This window comes from Toxorhynchites rutilus, chromosome 3 (genome assembly GCF_029784135.1).
Source record: "Toxorhynchites rutilus septentrionalis strain SRP chromosome 3, ASM2978413v1, whole genome shotgun sequence".
NCBI classification, from domain to species: domain Eukaryota; kingdom Metazoa; phylum Arthropoda; class Insecta; order Diptera; family Culicidae; genus Toxorhynchites; species Toxorhynchites rutilus.
Window position 1 is genome coordinate 172,437,978 of NC_073746.1, and position 20,571 is coordinate 172,458,548.

The 20,571-nt window shown below is 35.7% G+C and overlaps 1 protein-coding gene across 6 annotated transcripts in view; it reads left to right on the plus strand.

Moving 5' to 3' along the window:
• The window catches only part of LOC129775621 (uncharacterized protein DDB_G0283357), a 166,655-nt gene that overhangs the window by 132,990 nt on the left and 13,094 nt on the right, over nt 1-20,571 (plus strand). For all 6 annotated transcript variants that reach the window (XM_055780579.1, XM_055780578.1, XM_055780576.1 and 3 more), the window contains exons 4-5: nt 531-1,258; nt 12,036-12,653. In XM_055780579.1, coding sequence (XP_055636554.1) covers nt 531-1,258; nt 12,036-12,653 — 1,346 coding nt within the window. The remainder of the gene's footprint in view (nt 1-530; nt 1,259-12,035; nt 12,654-20,571) is intronic.

A 20,571-nucleotide genomic window follows, 5' to 3' on the forward strand; every position in this document is an offset into this window, starting at 1 on the left:
CTTTTGCATCTTTTCGCCTTAGATTGAACATGAGAAAGCAGTACTACATGCTATGAGATCGACCAAACTATCGGCCAATTGAAAGTTTGCTATGTGCGGGGGCTCTAACTGTCGATCTCTAAATGCTAATTTCCAATTAAGTGCACCTCCTGGACCATTATGCAAAACAGACAATCAAAACTACTGATACTTCACGGTTCATCAAAAATCAGCTGTCGTCGTCAACTAAAAAAATCGAAGATGATCTTAGCAGCAGTCGGTCAATTCGACTTGGAGTTGTTCTGACCTAGCCTTCAAACAACATGTACACACAGTCTTTCCATCGAAGCAACGAAATACGCAACTCAATCCTTCAATCCTTGACAAGTTGCCTTTCAGTGTTGCCTCATAGGAAATCTCGTTTTAGGAGATGAAAACCGACTCTGAAGATTTTTTTCAAAAAGCTCAATATTTATCGTTTATAATTTATTGACTTTCATTTATATTTTATGTATTTTTTTTTCTGACATTTTTTATGCTTTTGCTTTCAGATATTACCTAGAGCCTGCCAGTCCGTTGAAATCGCTCCCATCGAATACTACTAGTTCGAACAACAATGGAGTCAGTAGTAGCAGCAACAGTAGCAACAGCAGCAGTAGCATCAACCATAGCAGTAAAAGTGGTACCGAGAACTTGGTACCCCTGAAAAATATTACTTTGACACCGCCAACGTCACTGCGGCTAAGCCGAACCAATTCAAATTCCAGTAATGGACTTAGCAGTCACACATCGTCATCGGTCACGAACTCCAGTACAAATATCAAATTTCAGCAGCAGTTCACCCCGGATGACAGTAACTTTTTCAGCGAGCCGCCGAAAATCTTACCGCCAACGCCCCAGAAGCACTCCAGCAATCATCACCAGCGATTGAATGGTACTGTTGGTTGTGGAAACACTTTCGAGCGAAGTCAGAAGAATGGTTTATTAACGAGTACAACCAGTAACGGCAATAATAATAACAACAACAGTATGACGAACGCCAACAAGTTCACGCCCGACACGGATTTTGTGGCCGATTTCAGCAATGCAAACATAGTCAACGTCAACGGCACTGCCAATGCTAGTAGCGATGGGCTGAAAGCCAACAGCAATCACAAACTCAGCAACGGATTCAACGAGAAGCTGGGCAACGGACTTCCGAACGGTAGCAGCGGACAGACGAACGGTGAAATGGAGAATTTTGCTGATTTTGAGCACAACACGATCTACAATGCGGCAGGTATGTTTGCTCGCCAATTAAGTTCCCGGTACATGAATTTATTTTACTTGGTCTCGATTGAATAACAACGATTCAACACTTGAAAGTTGATATATTTTTAATTTATCTCCACATTCTCAAAATTTATTTCCTGGCGTTTGTCAGCCCTTTCATCAGTTTTGACAACAGGAAATTTGTTATCAGTGACAGGTATTGGCATATAAGAGCAAAGTGATTGAGACGCAAATTGAACTTTCATTATAGGTTTTTTTTTGTGAATAAATCATTAACCCTCCCGTACTCGCGCTCAAAATCATAACTCGTATACTTGCGCACGGTGTCACAGACCGAAAGTTGAACTTCGCTGAAATATTGGTATTGTGTACTTTTTTAGGCGTTATTGGAATTTTTTTTTGAAGGAGAGGATATAATTGAATAAAAAAATCCGGGAAATATTTTTCCTTCAACTTCATACAGCTTTAACGTTCAGCCTCTTCAAAACGGTGTAATTTTTAATTCCTCAACACAAAGAACAAAATTCGACTTCTTTGCTGTTCTTAACTAAATGTAAGCAACTGAATATAATTAATGAAAGTATGAAGGACTATGGAATAACATAAAAACATTCTAATGGATTGAGGTTTTGTTTGTGTATCAATCAGAACATACCATAAGTGCATACCCGAGACAAACATATTTTTTTACATTTTATGCAGTTGTTACGTGTTTTTCGTTCGTGGTCATAGGGTCAAGATCAGACTCTATGACCACCTTGTAAATCAGCGGTACTCAACCTTTTTCTCAAGATTGGCCAAAAACATGTGTTAGTCATGGTATTGCGAGCCGCAAAACAAAATAAATAAAGAAGGGTGATGCCCAAGATATGACCGCATTGTGAATTCAGGGCTACAAAATTATAACCGGCGAAAAACAAACATTATAGAAATTCCAGCATGAATCTCTTTAGTACAAACATTTGGGAGCACAGGCAAGGGCCTATGAATGTATTTAATTGATTTTCAAATTAACTCTCAGAATTTATATTTACTGTTGTTGACTTGCTTCCTGTAGAGACGAATGAACTCTCAGAGTTTAAAGTCTCTCTAATTCAATACCTTCCTTCCTTGCTTCCTAGAGCGACACTGAAACATTCTTCTTCTTCTTCAATGGCACTAACGTTCCTAGAGGAACTTCGCCGTCTCAACGTAGTATTACTTGCGTCATTTTTATTAGTACTTAGTTGAGATTTCTATGCCAAATAACACGCCTTGAATGCATTCTGAGTGGCAAGCTCTAGAATACGCGTGATCACAGTGCAAGTCGGAGGAAATTTCTTTGACGAAAAATTCCCCCGACCAGAACGGGAATCGAACCCGAACACCCGGCATGTTAGTTATGACGCTAACCACTCGGCCAAGGGAGCACACTGAAACATACTGAAACTGAATATTCAAGTAGTTTACAGTATCTCTTAGCAAAATTACATTTCCAACAGCATTCCAAAGAACACTCAGAGCGGCAAGAGCAAATTCGAACCGAATCGGAAGTATAGTGGGATGGCGGCATCTACATCTATTCGTACCCCTGCGATACAAATTGTTACCTTTAGTGTTTCACCGAGGAACGCAGCTCTCATCGCTGAAATATACCTTCTTCACATTCGGCTTGAAATGGGCTGCATTTTCAATCCGGAAACGAAAATTAATCGATCGATCGAAAAAATCACCAATAGGTCTTTCACGATTCATCAATCATCCTGTTAGCGATCAGATGACAGCGGCAGCAAGGCTTTCGAAATAGCCTTTCTCAAAGCTGATTGTTTAGTTTAGTTTTCCGAATTTGTCTTTTTTGAGGCTAGGGGCGAATGAAACTCTTCTCCTTAAAAAATCAATTCGCGTTTGATTACGTCGGATGTTTTTTTTTAGAATACACTCTGTCCAACTTCTATAAGACCACCCTGATTTTATTTCGTTGCAACACAAACATTTAGAATTTCAACAAGATACATCGTTGAGTGCTTAGAATAAAGTATATTTCACGTCAATTTCGTTCAAAAAAGTTGTTTGTTCATTTATTGTGCTTAAATATGATAATTTCAGCTGTCCAGTTTCTATAAGACCACTTCAAAATTCATAAGTATTATCAATCAAAAATTCAAAACCATCTGATGATTTACATGTCAATAATTGGCAACCTTGCTATTTCGACTAATAACCTTGTAAATTCGTGTTGGAATACTATTTACCAATTCTACTGAACGAATTTTTCGATATTTTTTCATTCTTCCGAAATTACGACCTTGAGCTCAATGGTGGTGTACCGTTTTCCCTCAGTGTAGATTCCGCGTACAAGGATCCTTCCTATAGATTTTCAACAGGAAGTCTGGAGAGCGAGCCGGCCAGGTCAAAAATTAAGTTTTTGGTCCTTAATCCATTGTTAATTTCCTCTCTGTTATGAATAGCAGCATTGTTTTGCTGGAATGTGATTTTTTTGTGACGATATCGACGGAAAAACGGTAGGAGAGAGGATTCCAGAACATGTATGTAATCTTTGAATGATGTGAAATCTATTTCGAGCTTTCCAGTTGCACAGAATCCCGCCCAAACCATGGTTGAAAAATACTGTTCCTTTTTCCGTAAATCACGCCAGTACCCGTTGAAATCATCAGGAACATCCAAATTGAACTTTTTTCATCATTGAAGATAACCTATACATTGATATTATACTTTTCGTTATGGTATATAGCAAAATGTATTGTTTTGGAAACATTCTTTGTCACATCATACCATGTCCCACTGTCGGTTCATGTAAACTTTGGCAAAACGCAGACGTCTTCCGATGTGAGATGGTGTAAGCTGAGGAGCTTTAACCTTTCAAGCCCTCTTTATGTGAGGATTTGTTACCAAGACTTGACGAATTGTCACCTGAGTAACATTTAAATTGAAATATTACTTTATTTGCATAACATATTTTGAGTTATTCAAAGCTGTTCTAGCTATTTCTCGCTTATCCTGTTCAGAGAACTTCGATTTACGTGGAGCTCTCTTCTTCTTACAGTATCCTCGATGATTCGCCAAATAATTGAGCACTACTTGATAGGATCGTCTAATCCAACGAGTAATTTCTCTGATACCAACATTTTCTGGGTGAAATTCATCGAGTTGTCTTTCTTCTCTCTCTGTGAGCACTTTTTCCTTTCGGCATTTTCCACATTTATTGATCAAAACAACTGAAACAACGGAAAATGAAACTGTTCTTATAGAAACTTGACAGTTGAAAAATTCGAAAACATTCGATAACCCTCAGCGCTTGCACACACACATATGAAAATCATGCAGTGTATGGTAGTCACCAATACCTACAGACTAGAATATAAATTGAAGCTTTGTTTGTTTACAATGACACAAATCAGCAAGATCATCACCTGGTCTTATAGAAGTTGGACAGAGTGTACATCGATGTTTTCAAAGTAAATCTTTAGCAGATAATTTTGTTGGCCTTGAAAAGGACCGATGGGTTAGCGTGAATTTGTAGAAACAGTGTAGAAACAGAAGATGAGTGATTCATTTTTGTTCTCGTGAGAACAATACACAAGATTTACTCACACAGTATGCATCCAGGGCTGTGGGGTCGGACGAAATTCCCGACACCGACTTCGGCTCTTACTATTGCTGAAAAAAAAATTTAATAATTCTAAACCAGGTTTCTCAATAGAAGGTTTTTATTTCTCTAGCCAATAAAAATAAACATCAAAATTTAGAATGCTCGTGAAAACATGATTGCGTTAGTCAAATCTTCAATTTTCAATTTTCAAAACAGAGAACAGTCTTTCTACGGTGAATGAAAAATTGAAAAGAACAAAACCGATTGTTTTTTTTTGCTTTTATTGCGTCTATTAAGTGATCGTCACAAATTAGAAAAAGATATAAATAAAACTTACGCTTAACCGTTCCTACAGGAACAATGATAAAATTTCATTGCATCCCAAAACCGCAGCTTTCGTTCGTGAATTTACGACATAAATTGAGACGAAGACAGTTATATTTTCTTTTTCCACAATTCACTCATGTAGAGTTTCTACTATGATTTCACAGACACTATCCAATCTTTGTCTTGTATAAATGTCGTAATCCATTACAATGATACAGTCTCCAAAATGATAAAATGAATCTGACGGCACCTGGATGGGTATATCGTTAAAGTAGAGAATTTTGCAGTTCCACGATGTTTTTTGCAAAGTGTTATTGCCATTTAGTTCGCTTTATTAATAAACAAAATTAACATCAAAGTTTCCTTATCATGAAATAAAATTTTATTTAATGATCCTAATATTTTGATTTTATTGGGAAATCGGAGTCGGAGTCGGTAAAATTTTTCCGATTCCTACTATGACTCCTAATATAATGAAATTCCTTCCGACTCCGACTCCATAGCCCTGTATGCATCGCGAATATTTTTCTCGTGCTAGACAGGGTGCGTCCCGAGACGATTTCATATTTGTTCCTCCACCCTTGTTAGCTATTTAATAACGCATAAAATCAACAATTCGTACGGATGATTCAATCATACACAAATAACCTCCACATGACGATATGAAAACCGATGCTTCCGCCCGTCGGTGCAAGCTCCGCACTTTACTTACTTCGCGCATATTTTTTGAATGCATTCTGAAACGAAAAATTTTTCACATCCGTTCAACATGGTTGCTAAATAGAAACTGAGGTTTGCCAGGAAGAGCACAATATTTATAGTGATTTTACGGCCATCCGAAGATATGCATCATCCGTTGATCAATCTTGGCTTCGATGAGCTTTCAAGCATATTTCAATATGTTTGTTTTTGAGGTATGGAAAAAAAATAGTTTGAATTAAGGCTCAAACCCTTGCACCCCGAACGTAACGCTCTCGTTTTCGAAATTTTAATTTGTACATCTGTACACCCAGTACAGATGCAAAAGTATTGTAGTGCAAAAATACAGAAGTAATTTCCACCAGATGGCATGAAAAACGATGCGGTGTCTCCACCGATCAAAATTGCACCACTATGTGCGGTATGTATATTCCATTCTTCCTTGGTATCGAGCAAATCAGCTGTATCTGATATCAGCATTGAGTAAGACTTCTGTCTGCCAGCTAGAGCGAGACTGTGACTCGAATTGTGATGATCATGGTTTAAATCATAGAGGCTTCAAAACTTATCAGTACATTCGTCCCCAGCTTTGAAAAAGGCCTATTTGGAAAACTAAACTAAACTCTGAGCCTTGAGAATGAGTATTTGGAAAAACTTGTTGTCGGATGCTCGCTATCTGGGTGACTGATGAATCGTGAATGTGAAATCGTGAAATCGCGAATAGCTTGTCTATACTCAATAAATTGAGAACGGATGGAGTTTAAACTACAATATTCTTTCTATCCACATTGTCCATAGAACAAACGCTGTATTTGCTGTTTGTATCTCATGAAACGTGCCCTGTTTTCTGATTTGGCATCATTTCTGAAAGATTGTTACTGATTTATTACACATACAAAATAGTTTAAAATAAAACAACACAAGATGGGCGAACATAAGAACCCCGTCGGTATAGCTGTTTTAGATATTTAGCAGATGATAAAGGTTGTGGAATAATAAGTTTGCATATTTCAAATATTTTCTGAGTGTTCTTGGTGGACTTAATGCCTGTTTTTTTATGGGGCGTAGTAATACATATTACATATGATATAAAAGCATTTCTGGAAATCCTGCGGTTTGATTTTTCATCGATATAGTTCAGCCCATATATTATAAAATAATTTATCCCCCAAACGTTCAAAAACTGTAAAAAAATAACCATGAAGCATCGATTAATTTCTCTAGTTTACAATTCTTTCACAAGTGCAAGTCTCTCACAAGTGTGTGTATATGTGTGACTTTTATATATATATATATATATATATATATATATATATATATATATATATATATATATATATATATATATAGCGAGTATACGAATGTCAAACATTTGTATTAAGATTTTGCACGTATAATGACGTTCTTATTCTTATTTATATTTTTTCCGGTGACAAAAAGGAATAAAATCAAATAAGAATAGTCCTGTAATAATGTTATGCATTACACCCAATAATTATTCTACAACATTAAAAATTAATTTATACATTTCATTGAACAATATCCTAAAATAGAAAAAAGGCATTTGTCCAAAAAAGTTACTCCTATACTCGCGACGGTGTCACAGACCGAAAATAGTAAAAAGTGACATGTCCCCATCGTACCAAAACATGCGATAAGCTAAACGATGACGAACAAAGAATAAGGAAGCTACTGTGAATTATTAAAACATTGAGTTGTTACTCAGCAATCAACGAATTGTTAGTTTTTCGGTCTGTGAGACCAGTGCGCTAGTACAGGGGGTTAATAATCACTCTCGAATAGTTCATGACGGACGTCTTTGCTATGAACGCGCGAAGCGTCTGTCTTTCTCAGGATAATCTAACTGACGCAAGTCACTTCGTCACTTCTGGGAGGATTGCTTTATTATAGAGCAATTCCATGCCAAATCAGCCGGCTGCTGACTCAAACCCCGCTGGTTTTTTTTGACGTAGGACTATTTTCATTTAGAGTGTCAAATCAGAAAACAGGTCACTTTTTAATGAAATAAAGTTAACCACTTCCCGTACCATTTGATTTTCAAAAGAGCGAACCAAATGCAAACGCTTCGATGAGTCACGCCTCGGGTGAGCGCCTCTGTGCCTTGTGATATGCAAGCGCACCACGAGAGAGACTCGATGTTGTACGTTTTGGCACAATCATTTCATGACAGGGTTAACGTTAATAACTATTTTTGCTGCGAACGGAGATTAACGATTTGCATACCAATCGAATCAGAATTTTTTTAAGATTTGTTTGATATGCTACACATTACAATCTCATAGTCTGTATATGGTTTAAATTGATGAAAATTAGAAGCACTCCCATTTCCCCATAAATATGTTCTGTCCATTTGTGTGCTTTCCCGAACAGAGCTGTCAATAACGGGCAACTTATGCAGCCGCTAGGATAGAAACAACGAAGGGGGATAGCGAAAAGAGAATGTTTGCTCAGTAAACTCCACCCTTGCATAATAAGTAAGCTGTCGCTAGCGTATAAGTATTGCATCTCCTCTGAGGTAAATTCTCAGAATCTAAGCTAAGTCCCAAAAAGTCGATTTTCGGCTAAATTTTTTTTTTGGAGATAACACCAGATCTCGACGTTTTATGCGTTTTTAAGTCATTTGGAATCGAAAAAAAATCGATTTTCCAAATTACTCCCTTAAAAGATTTTCGAAGGTGAAAAAATCAAAACTTTGAGCGCTTTGAGGCAACCCTAACTCATGTCCGATTGAGCTGAAACTTTGCACAGATAATTTTTTGGCCCAATAAACAAAATGTACATGGTCAGTTTTTGAAATTTGATTATGAATTTTTTCCATACATCCATTGCCACCCTAGTGTACATATAGCAAGGCAATAGTAAATGTACTATCAGGTGAGCCAATACGTCAAATCACTCTGCGGTCATGTAGCTGCGGATCATCGAATTTCATCCAAATTGTCGAGAAATGTAATATTTCAGATGTTTGTGATCAACTTTTCTCTTCCTCTCGCTCAGGTAAATATCCCCTCTTCCGTTTTCCACCGTTCTGTCTTCATATACCACCCCCCTAAACCGCTTACTGTCCAAACAGTTGTACCTTTTACCATAGACTCGTCTTGTATTTGCTATAAAAATATAATAATGGCAGCTAGTGGAGCCGTCGAAATCCGCTGAATGTGTTTTACATCAAGCTCCTGCTGCGACTTGCGGTCATTGCGAAAATCGCGCGGGAGAGTCGTCTAGTGTGTTTCCACGCTTAGCTGTTTCGGGCACAGAAAGATTCTGAGAATTTACCTCAGAGGAGATGCAATACTTATACGCTAGCGACAGCTTATTTACTATGCGAGGGCAGAGTTTACTTAGCATATATTCTCTTTTCGCTATCCACCTTCGTTGTTTCTATCCTAGCGGTTGCATAAGTTACCCGTTATTGACAGCTGACGAATTTCATGCCAACTCGACTGGCCGTTGGCAGCACCATCTCAGATAGCAGTGAAACGTTGTGGGTGTAAAGACATGGGTCATTTAAGCAGCGCATACTTGAAATATTCGAAAAATAATTAGACTACTTTTTGGAAAAAAGCCAAATTTTTTTTCTCAATTTTTCACAAAAATTTATTACTTAAAAACTCTGATACCTACAAAATTCTTGCCAAAGGATGAAATGTAGGAAATTATTTAGATTTCCACAAAAAAATACAAAAATTTTTTTGGAAAAAAATTTTGCTGACAAAAAAGTTATTTTAAAAATTAAAATTTATTTTCCTCAAAAACGTATTTTTTTTTATTTCCCAAAAATATATATATATGAATAGTCCTTACAATTTCCAACAAGTCGTCCAACAATACGTCGGTAGATGGACACTTTTACAGGGAAAAAGTTTTTCGAACAACAACTTTTTCATGTTTTCTTTGAAAAATATACAACTAAACCTAATTTTGTTTAAAGTCAAGATAGCGATATAGTGTATCCGACAAAGTTTTAGATCTTGTTACAATATGAACTTTTGTCGAACACATCAACTTTCTATCTTTTATAGTTTTTGGAATGTACGCTATTTTTGTATGAAGACTCCTGAAAAAAATAATGTTTTGCTCGTAACATTTTCGTGTGTAAATTCTCACGTTTGACATGTTCTTGATATATTTCTAAATAGAGAAAAATTAACAGAGCATGTAAATTGCGATAATTTATACATAAAAATGTTACGAATTAAACATTAATAGTGTTTTTTCAAAGAAAAAAAATTAAAAAGTTGTTGTTCGAACAACTTTTTCCATGTAAATGTGTCCATCGTCCGATGTATGGAAAACTTTTTGGAAACATTAATGGCTATTTATATCTTTTTTTTTTCAGAATTTTAAAAGTATATGTTTTCGAGAAAAATGAATTTTAATTTCCAAATTTTTATTTTTTAATGAAAATTTTTTCCAAAAAATTCTTTGATAATTTTCAATGAAAACCTAAGTAATTTCCTACATTTTGTAATTTTCATCAATTTAAAGCATATACAGGCTCTGGGATTGTAATGTGTAGCATATCAAACTTATCTTAGAAAATTTCCGATTCGATTCGTATGCAAATGGTTAAAATCCGTTCGCGGCAAAAATAGTTGTTAACGTTAACCCTTTCACGTACAACATTGAGTCTCACTCGATGTGAAATGATTGTGTAGAAATTTCATTAACATAATTTTCTCTATAAAAAAATGTTATATCTCGAGAACGGTTAGTCCTTAGATGAAATGTTATGTATAGTTTTTCATGTAGAATCGCATGTAGACTGAAGGTTTTATGTTACTTTCTATAAATGGCGAGAGTTTACCACGGCACGATTGTAGTTAATAATTTTGAATACGCTCTTTTGAAAAATGAGACGTAATTTAAGGGGGAACCCTGGCTTATGCCCTCAGAAATGTTGTCCTAAAAGGATTTTTCGATATTTGATTTCTATGGAATGTTACAGCCAAAAGTATGAAGTCACTCCAAGGGATATAGTATTACGGTACGAATTTTGAAAGCGTTTTTCTCGAAACCATGTTATTTTAACTCGTGATATCGATATCTCAGGATCTATTGAACCGATTTGGCTATTTTTTTTTATCAGCATGTAAAAATGAATTATCTAAGGCGTTACATAGCCGTTTTATCTAATTTCTAATTTTCTATTTTTCAAAAATCGCTATTTAGAGATTTTAGATGAAAAATATTAATTTTTTAACAAAAATGGCCACCGTTTTGGCAATTTTTCGAAGTTTCAAAAACCCCTATGTAACGCTTTATGTATTGTCCTAAAGTTTTCAAATATACATTGGAATTTGTTCTACGACACCCCATTGCTTCAGAACCGATACCACCAGCAGGGTACCGATTTTCAGACAGCATCTACGCATCCAACTGTCAACAGCTTCATAATCATTATTCGTGCACTCAAAAAATAGAAAATACATCTTCAAATATAAATAATTAAAATACACGAACACTTCACTTTATTCGTAACATCCGAAAAAAATCCACTAAAATTCATTATTTTCCGACCTTCCAGACAGGGGTCCCCCTTAAATTGGTCATAGGATAATGAAAATTGTGATTTTGGGTAGCTTCTATCACATGTACCAAATTTCAAAAAAAATCCAAGAGAGTCGCGTCAAAATTTGCTGATTCGGCATGGAATTGCTCTATATGGAAATGAGGTTACTTTTTTATTTAAGTTTTGTTTTTGTAATTTCCCGAAGTTTAACGAATGATATGAACTTGTGGTTGATCAACTGACGTGCCTTGCGGAATCCTAAGAAGATTTGCTCCTCATCAAATCAGAATGGAATTCGCATTTTTTTTAGATCAGGCGTTCAACATATAAGAGAGACATATACGTGTGAGAAAAACAAAAAAAAAAGGTTTTCAAAATCTAGTGGTTTGTAAAATCTTGGTTGGTACAAACATTTTGGTTTTTTTTTATTATCATTACGGTGGGTTAATAGAAAGCAATTTTACATATAGCCTCATTCATCGTTTGGGCCTGAATGAGACGATATAATGCTGCTTTCGACAGAACCTTTTGGCGATCATGACATTTTATCTACGTTCTCTTTTCTCTTCTTTCCTTTTCTATTCATACCTATCCATTGAACGTTCATAAACGCGCATGCAATCTGCTAAAAACTAGAACACTTGAATGAATCCTTCTTTGGCAACGGCACCAACATCGATAGCAGCACCACAACCAGCAGCAACAGTACGACCAGTGTTAATAGCATAAATAATGATTTATTCATAAATAACTACAGTTTGCTGAATCATAACAACGGCGGTGTTGGTGTCAATATTGGAGGATCTGTGGATGGTTCTAGTATAGGTAGTGGTGGGGGAATCGCTGATCTTTCGAATCTTAAAAACGCACAGTTCACAGCTTTCGGTGAATATCAAACCATCAACGCGCCGAACTGTTACAGAGGAAGCCCAAGTTATGGGGCAAATCTGGCGAGCAATGGGTACAGCTGCTTGCAGAACTATCATCCAAGCAGTGGCAGCAGTAGTCTCAATTACCCCACCAGCAATAATAACACCAATGTCCAGTGGAATCTGTGGCAGCAGTTCAATCAGTGGCAACCGAACGAACAGCCGTCGATGTTTGGTAGCATGGGGAGTCTGAGTGGTAATGGACAGAGTCAACAATCCACAGCAGCCAATGTAGTAGTGAGGCGTCAGCAGCAGCACCCACAACAGCAAAGTCATCAACAGTCAGAGCAACAGCAGCATCATTGCTCAAATCAAAATCGATGGAGTAAGTGGTGTCAAGGCGTTGATGCCTCATGCATTGCTAGTAGCACGATGATGTTTTTAGTAGAACGCTGTTTTTAATCAGCTCAATTTTGTCCTTTCCAGAACTTCATTCATTTCGTTCTGTTTGTTTGTGTATCATTAGTTGTCATTACTTGCCCAAGATTGTTTGCATTATAAAGTCCTCAGACATTAATGTTGCTAATTCATATTTTTTTTTCAAATGTACGAATATTATACGTTTTCATTGCTTCTATGTTTGTTTTAATTTAAAGAATCATCTGTGTTCAAATATTTTATCCTCCGGCGATATCCTTCTTTAAAATGCGTTCCGGAAATATCATGTCCGTCTGGACCGCGTCGGTACCTGCGGACTGATAGTGAACTTTTTCAAAACTCATTTCATAACTTTGTTACTGTCTTTCTCAGTACTGATACTCTAAGAATGAAAAGTACACTGTCGGTCCGATGAGACCGGCGCGAATTTGAATTCTTGTGGTGTGAATAAAGGTTTTTAAATGCGTCAACATTAGAGTATATTTGTTTTGCATAACTTATTTTCCAGGTTATTAGAGTTTGGAGAATGAGTCATTAACACAACACGAATCACACGGATCAACATTTGTTAATTCCTCGTTAATTATACGTTAAAAATCCTAATTAATTATACTTAATATCTCAGTAATTTTGATTCCAGTGTAGATCATACAAGTGCTTTTCCAGCAAAAAAAACATATTCTACACCGCGTATAGAAATATTTAATGGATTTTAGAGAACCCTTCGTGCGATAAGGTGGATACATATCTCCGGTTCGGCATAAGTGAGCTAATTGAAATCTTAAATTAGAATCTCCCTAGTTGATTCGATTAAGTCAAAATACTTCTTATGCCAAGAAGTTTCTCAGCTGCAAAAGTTAATAGGGTGCTCAACTTTACGTACGGTATAAAAACGATTTTGGACCCCCTGCTTAAATAACGTAAGACATATCCCAAATAAGTAGCAAGTTACACAGTATTACTGTCCAGTATTCTAGTGACATATTCCTCGTTCCTCGTAGTTTTGTTTGAACACTCCACATTTGAAAACATCAAGTGATTGCGAGTATACTTTGAGCATCGGCCATATTTCGGCCGATAACTAATGTATGATATGCGGCTGTGAAGTGAATGGAGATGTGGTTCTCAGGAACATGATAAAAATCTGGTCTGTTGTCGAGTAACCGGGCATGAAGCCGTCCTGATAGCTTTCCACAAATGTTACTGTTCACATTAACCCTTTCGTCGCCCCGTCACCCAGATATGGGTGACACTTTCGTCGTTGAAATTGAATAGGATTTTTAACCGGAATTGGATAGAATAGGCACCTAAATGTAACTATAAGATATGTAGAAAAATAATAAAATCATAGCAATATTATTATAATGTTTATACTATACTTTTTATTAATGTATGAATGGATGGTTTGTACTGCAGTTTTTCGCAAAAACCATATAATATGAATTTGGCATGTGTTATTGTTGTAGATTTGTCTTCAAATTTAAAAAAAATAGTTAGATCATGTAAAAGTTGTCTACAAACTAAGTTTGAGCTTCATTTAATCATTTATCAGCAAGTTGGGCGCAGCAAGAAACTCAAAAACGTCGCTTTGGGCGACGAACGTGTTAAACAGCGGAAATGCTCTGGGATAGAATCACACGGTAGTCCTCCTTCCTTGTTTGTGTTAGAGAGCCTTTTTACCCCTTTCTTCTACACCTGCAATAGCACTCATTTTGTTTTCTAACGTTTGCATTAAAAAATGGATTTTTTTTTGGATGGTGTTAAAAAAACTAAGACAGATAATTGAGTTTGATAAATTTCCCATGGAAGGTAATTATATTAGCTTACTTGCAAAAAAATCTACACCCTTGCGAGCGGTCTTCCGGCAGCTAACCGGAAAATTCGCCATGGCGGACAAAAACATTCGTGTAGGCATATTTTTGAGTTCTTTCTTCGTTTTATTTATCAATTACTTCTCAGTTTTCGCGACAAAATTGTTGGAGCAGATCTTACGCTTCAGATTTACCCAGAAATTCTCGATGGGATGCAGCTGGGGGACGTTGGGCGAGTTCGCCTACTTGGTACCACATCGATATTCAGCCGCTCCATCTCTTCTAACGATCGCTTCGAGGAGTGGGCCGACGCCAGATGCGCGTATATAATGACTTTCTCAACCTTAATCATAGTAAGGACTGTATCGAAAAGTAATTAGCTACTTTTATAATGATTCATTCAAAAATGGGTGAACTTGTTTTAGTATGCATGCAAGTAAAAGTTTGTTTACATATGAACAAAAGTTTGTGCAATCGATTCATTCCGTTTAAGTTGTTCGTTTTCGCTATGCAGCAATTCCAAATGAAATCGATAAATGACAAAACATGAGTATGTTTGATTCGAATGAAAGTGTGTATTCCGTTTGGGTAAGAGGAAATATGAGTTTTCCACAGTAATTGGGAATTTTTTTACTCAAGCGTAACTATTGAAAAGGGCGTATCGATTTGAGTAAGAGAAATCTTTGATAATTTATATCTTAAAAACTTAGAAAGAGTTATAGAGTATTGATGGTTGAATATGAAAAAATATACACTGAGAAAAAAAATTAGTACTCTTTTTTTTATTTACAAAATAAAAATTCAATTAGCAATATCCAAAAAACATATTTTTAATTTTTTTTTAATTTTTTCATACAAAATAGAAGTCATGCAGAAAATCAGAAAAATGGGCTCAAGATGGTAAAACCATTTTTGACGAACTTTGAGGAACATCGAATTTTTAGGAATTTTCGAAACTTCGAATTTTTGTATGTTAACAATCATTTTTAGCCACAAATTATGAATCCTGATAAGATTTAAAACAAAAAAGATTATTATCAATCTCCTTCTAAATGTAGCCATTCTCGAAATATTTAAAAAAATATTTCTAATTTATTGTCTTTTTAATAGTAAATAATCCCTTTTAATATGTTTGTCGTGTTATACGTCATGTTCATGAAATTTTATGAATTATATTAATTTCCAACAACTTTTCCAAATACATCATCATGGTTCATTTTTTGACTCAGGCGTAACTTTTGAAAAGGGCGTATCGATTTGAGTAAGAGAAATCTTTGATAATTTATATCTCAAAAAATATGAGTCGTACCGAAATAGTGTGTTAGAAAGAGTTATAGAGTATTGTTGGCTTAATTTGAAAAAAAAATATACACTGAGAAGATAAACTAGTACTTTTTTTTATTTACAAAATAAAATTTTAATTTGCAATATCAAAAAATATGTATTTTTTAATATTTTTTTCAAATTTTTCATATAAAATAGAAGTCATGTAGAAAATTTAAACAATGGGCCCAAGATGGTAAAACTATTTTTGACGAAATTTGTGGAACATCGAATTTTTAGGAATTTTCGAAACTTTGAATTTTTGTACGTTAGCAATCATTCTTAGCCACAAATTATGAATTCTGATGTGATTTAAAACAAAAAAAGTTATTATCAATCTCCTTCTAAATGCAACCATTCTCGAGATATTTGAAAAAAAAAAATATTTCTAATTTATAATCTTTTTTTATAGTAAATAATCTCTTTTAATATGTTTGTCGTGTTATACCGTCATGTTCATGAAATTTTATGAATTTTCTTATAATTTCCAACAATTTTTTTGATTGATTGAAGTTTGTATTAAGATAAAAAAGACTTTTTAGTTTCGCTACGTTTTGTATTAACCCACATGTCTTCGAATGTTTCGTAACGTAACTCCTAAACATATGTCTTTACCATAACGATGTATTTGGAAAAGTTGTTAGACATTATAAGCGAATTCATAAAATTTTCGGAAAACTCTGAAGCAAGGTTGGAAAATTCGGAAAATTTAATTCCCATGTGTTCTACTATTACATCATGATAAGCGTTGTTAGTTCATTTGATGATCGCGCTAACGAAATTGATCTTTGTTCGAAAGTAGAAATGGATTTTCAAGCGAAATAACGCACTCCTATATCTTCTATCTATATAAATAAAAATGAAAGGCCAAATGTGTTGGTAAGCGGAAAACTCGAGGAAGGGATGGTCCGATTTGAGCAGTCTTTATTTTGTTGTATTTTCTCTCACCATCTAACGTAATTCCGAGAAGCAAAAGATTGAATGCAAAATTCTCCGAGAATATATGAGCGGAATCGAGACAGTATTTTTCCGTTCAAATCGAGAATGAACTTTGCGAAGATGATCGGTGAATGTTTTCTGTCTCAAATAAAGTGAGACATAAACGAAGAATAGAAGGGTGAGCTTCATCTGTGAATGAGTCTTGTTGAACTCAAATGTCAAAATGAACAGACATTTATAATAAAAAGGTTATGATATCATAATTTTAAAGACTACATTCAATATAACTTTAAAATAAACATGGTGCAGAATAATGGCTTTTGACTGAAAAGGTATTTCAGTATATTGATAAATTTACTATTTCATGATTTGTTGTGCACAATCGAAAGCACATTTGAAGAACACATCATGAAAATGATGCATACCATTTTTATTGCACCGACATACAAATTTTTCTGTTCAAAATTACCTGTTCTTCAAAAGTTGTTGAAATAGCAGATTTGTTGTGATTTGTTTGAAAATTTCTGCTTGATCCATAAGAAGTATATTTCTAGAATCATTGTTATTTTATTATTTTATTGTCGTCAATCAAAATTGTAGACCAATACATTCTTAATACTACTTAAAACTAAAAAAAACTAAAGAGAGCTGGCTGGATAATTTATCCGTTTAATTCAAAAAACGATTCTAACAAGTTACATAATCAACAAATTTTTATTTATTGATTTATTTATTTATTTCGTCAAACCAGCGTAGACTAAATATGCTGCCCAAATATTATAGTGAAATTCAACTATATCTTATTCTATTCAAATAGGCTTTGAGCATTGACCATGACATGGTTACATCAATTATTTCACTGTGTTCTTCATACGATTAATAGGACTATATTTAGCATAATTCGTTCTTCGGTAATCTATGTAGAAAATGTTAGGGTTTCTCAGGTGCATAATCGGTGCGTAAAAATTTAGGTTTCCTAATATTTCTTCTGAGTCCACTCGTTGTGATATGATGTCAATAATAAATAGAATCATGGTAGAGTTCCGACGTTCTTTTAAGCTTTTCATATTGATTAGCATGCAACGTGCTTCATATGGAGGGAGATGGTATGAAGACCAGCCTAGTTTACGAAGTGCAAATAATAGAAATTGTTTTTGTACAGACTCAATTCTGTCTTCGTGTATTCGAGAATTGATCTGACGTATGTTATATACAATGTTTTTATTGTGTACGGATCGTGGAAATGGTAACTAAAGCGTTTGATGAAGCTCAATATATTATTTGCTCTATGGATGATTTTATTATAATGATCAACGAAGGTTAGTTTTGAATCTAAGACCACGCCTAAGTCTCTTACTCGTTGACATCCACTGATGGGTTGATTTCCCAGCTTAACACCATTGCTCAATGGTGTTCTTCTTCTTGTAAAAGTCATCAAAGTGCATCACATCTATTGAGTGTTTTGGTCGAAAAATTATTCAAGATTACCTTAGCATGGGTTCCCTCTCATTGCTCGATTCCGGGGAATGAGAAAGCGGACTCGCTAGCTAAGGTGGGCGCTTCAGAAGGCACACTTTTTGAAAGGCAAATTGCTTATAATGAATTTTTTCACATTCCTCGTCAGGACACACTCGTTAGTTGGCAGCGCATGTGGAGTGAAGATGAGTTCGGTCGTTGGTTACACACGATTATCCCTAAGGTCTCGACGAGTGCATGGTTCAAGGGATTGAATGTAGGTCGTGATTTCATTCGCGTGATATCTCGGCTTATGTCCAATCACTACAACCTAAACGCGCATCTCTATCGCATTGGGCTCGCAGCAAACAATCTTTGTGATTGTGGCGATGGCTACCACGACATCGAGCATGTTGTCTGGGCCTGTATCCGGTTCCATGCTGCTCGCTCTCAGCTCTCTAGAGCACTGAGAGCACAAGGCAGACAATCGGAGATCCCCGTCCGGGATATCTTAGGTAGCCGGGATCCTGATCTTCTGCTTCATCTATACCTGTTCCTCAGAAACGCCGATGTCAACGTTTAATGATGTTTCCTTCGTTGTGTCCCCGTTTCATATCCCTCCTATCCGATCGATAAACTTTTACTTAGTCGCGGCAATACATACACACACTCTTTACAGATGCACGGGCCAAAGGTTGTGCAGTCCACTGATTATTCAACAAGAGCCAAAGGTTGTACCGCTCATGACAATTCTACACGAACTGATGATTGCGCCGGCTAGTGACCATTCTATCCTGGATTCCTCGAGTCGAGAAAGACGCACCACGCTAGATATGGGGTACAGACTAGGGAGCGTTGCTGATTAATGGTCAGCTGCATCCCAATAGGAAGTAGCCCGTGTCGGGCACACGCATAGAGCATCGAAGACTGCAACATACCAATTATGAGAACACTTGTAATACTAACCTCGAGCCAACCGCGAGTAATCGGTTACATATTACTAACAAGTTGTAAGACAAAAATTGTCAAAATATTGGACTCCCGGCCCCGTCAGGCTAACGCCACATGTGCCTTAATAAAAAATATATTTTGGGAAAAAAAAGTGCATTTCCTAACATTGAGCTCTAATAAACTCTTAGTGAACCAATTATAAACTATGTTAACTTCATTTTGGAATGTTTGAGAGTCTTCTTCATTCTTTATTTCCATATACAGCTTCATATCATCTGCGTAGATAAGTGCCTTAACACTATTAAGAAAAACGCAAACGTCATTAACAAAAAAAAAAGAACAAAAGTGGCCCCAAATGAGAGCCTTGAGGAACTCCGGATGTAACAAATATTGGTTTTGAAATTTTCCCATTAAACCTTATTATTTGCGTGCGGTCAGTCAAATATGATTCTAGCCATTTCAATAGCAAATTTGTTGTTGATCGTCCTTCGAAAAAACCGTGTTGTTTATTCGTAATTCGTGTTTTTAGTTGTTGAAAAAGTTTTTGGTTTATTATGGCTTCAAACGGTAACGGTATTGAATTAAAGAGACTTTAAACTCAGAGAGTTCATTCGTCTCTGGCTTCAAAGAATTTTGGAATGCAATAAATAATTGCTACTCCACGATAATTTCTTACATCGGATCTATTACCGGATTTGAATATAGGTACAAGAAAAGAGTTTATTGAAAAGCCATAAAAGTGGATGAGTTAATTCAGATGCCAATTTTTTTTTTATAGAAACCGATGGAATTCCGTCAGGACCTGACCCTTTTGAGACATCAAGCTCATTTGATGCGTCCAAAATTTTAATGTAAGTTAGTTTTCTGGCTCCAACATCACATGAAAATTCTGGAAGAAATGCAAAGAAGTCACGATCTCGGTCCTCCTCAGCTGTTTCAATATAAACTTCTTGAAAAAATGTTGCAAAGAGGTTGCAAATTTTTTCTGAGTGATTCCCCACAGTATCGTCAAGGTGCATGTGTGATGGAAAACCATCGCTTTATAATTTTGTTTTTATGTAATTAAAGAAACTTTTCGGGTCAGACTTTATGTCCGACTCTGTTTTTAAGTTGTAATCTTCAAAAGCGATTTTAACAGTTGAGTTGAGCTGTTCGCAAATGTTCAGATATTTTTCGAGATTAGCGTCAGATTTGTATTTCTTATAAATTTTTTGTGCCTTCTGTTTTTTATTTTTTAGATTCTTTATGTTTTGATTAAACCAAATCGGATACTTTGTGTTTATATTTCTCCTTTTTCGTCTAAAGGGTGTGTCACATCAAATTGCATCACGGAAAAAACGCTGTAGAAATTCGCCCAGTAGACCGATCCTTTTGAAAATTTTAGAC